Raw genomic sequence first — 1552 nt, forward strand, 5'->3', positions numbered from 1 at the left:
TTTTGCTTCAGATTTATTTTTGCATACTTTTTCTACTTGACCTAACTGTTTGCAAGCATTGCACTTCACCTCAGTTCCGTACTAGCAGTATGATTCAGCATGGTTCTTTTTCTTATAATAGGAACATATTGGAAATTTACTTCTTTTACCTTAAACTTTTCCAATACTTGAGCTTCTTTTTGTTACTCTTACACTTCATTCAAATTCTTTTTGTTTAAAGTGTTTGCATGTCCTTTTCCTTTTACCTAAACAGTCATTGCAAGTTTAGTTTTCTCATTTCTCCTTGCAACTTTCCTTTGCTCATCAACTTGCAAAGCATTTACCAGCTTAATAATTGTAAGTTTTGTAATATCCTTAGATTGTTCCAGGGAAAAGATTGTGGCATCAAATTTTTCAGGTAAACTAAAAAGCACTTTCTCTACCACCTTAGCATTTTTTAAATTTTCTCCCAACAATCGAAGTTGGATAACTAGCTTCATCACCATGTCAATGTATTCTTTTATTCTCAATAACTCAAACTCCCTTCTGAGGTGCTGCAATCGAATTTCTTTTAACCTCGCAGGCCTTAAAAAATTCTGTTCAAGCTTGTCCCAAGCTTGCTTTGTTGTCTCACTTTCCATGTTCTATTGAAAATTGACTCTGACACAGCAGAGTGAAGAAAGGACAAAGCTCTATACTGTTTTGCTATGTCTACTTCATACTACTTAACTTAAGCTTGCGTAGCATTGTCTCTCAAATGTGCGGGTTCAATCTCTTCTTCAACCACATTCCAGAGGTTGCAACCTTTCAAGAAGGCTTTCATCTTGATGGCCCACACTGGATAATTGGTGCCATCAAAGATTGAGGGAGCTTGTTGAGTAACAGTACGAGTAGTCATTTGTTTCTGAGGAAAATGTAAAAGAGGGCTGAGCTAGGATGTTTGAGGCTGGATTTTTAGGTTTAATGGTGGTCAAGGATTGGTTTAGTATTCTGATACCATGTCATGAACTCAGTTTCAAGAAGTAAAATAAAAACCAAGTATTCTGAAAAAGAGTTACAAAGAACAGAGCATTGAAAAACAAACTGATATGTCCAAAGTTCTACATTCTTTACTTCATAAGCACACTATATTTATACATGTAATGCATGATTAACACCAGTTACACATACAGACAAGTATTAAAACAAGTTACATGCATTGCAACACATCATAAACAGATATATTATGCACTTACCAACTAGTACAAAAAAGCAAAAAAGACATATACATGTCCACATAGTAAGTTGATGCATGCTTTATTCCTAACAGAATCAAAGAAGAAGAAAAGGTAAATTCTAAGTGTAAAGTTGCAAAGTTGCAAAGGTTGGTGATGATTGTGTTGAAGAAAGTAAGATCAATGAATGGATGATTAGGAGAATTCATGATAACATTGAGAATCAAAATTTCATGAGAATTAGAGAGCATGTGGAATACAATCGTGAGGTTATGCAGGCAACTTAAAGGTAAAAAGGTAAAATTAGAAGAAATAAGGGAATCGTTTTGGAGTTGGAGATGCGTACAGAATCAAAGAAA

The 1552-nt window shown here is 34.5% G+C and overlaps 1 protein-coding gene across 1 annotated transcript; it reads right to left on the minus strand.

Moving 5' to 3' along the window:
- Positions 1 to 245: 245 nt before the first annotated feature.
- LOC148764326 (uncharacterized) lies at positions 246 to 620 on the minus strand. The gene has a single exon (XM_088803581.1). The coding sequence runs from the start codon at positions 618 to 620 to the stop codon at positions 246 to 248; it is 375 nt and encodes a 124-aa protein (XP_088659707.1).
- Positions 621 to 1552: the final 932 nt, after the last annotated feature.

Source organism: Theobroma cacao, chromosome 2, assembly GCF_053813885.1.
Source record: "Theobroma cacao isolate CCN51 chromosome 2, ASM5381388v1, whole genome shotgun sequence".
NCBI classification, from domain to species: Eukaryota; Viridiplantae; Streptophyta; class Magnoliopsida; order Malvales; family Malvaceae; genus Theobroma; species Theobroma cacao.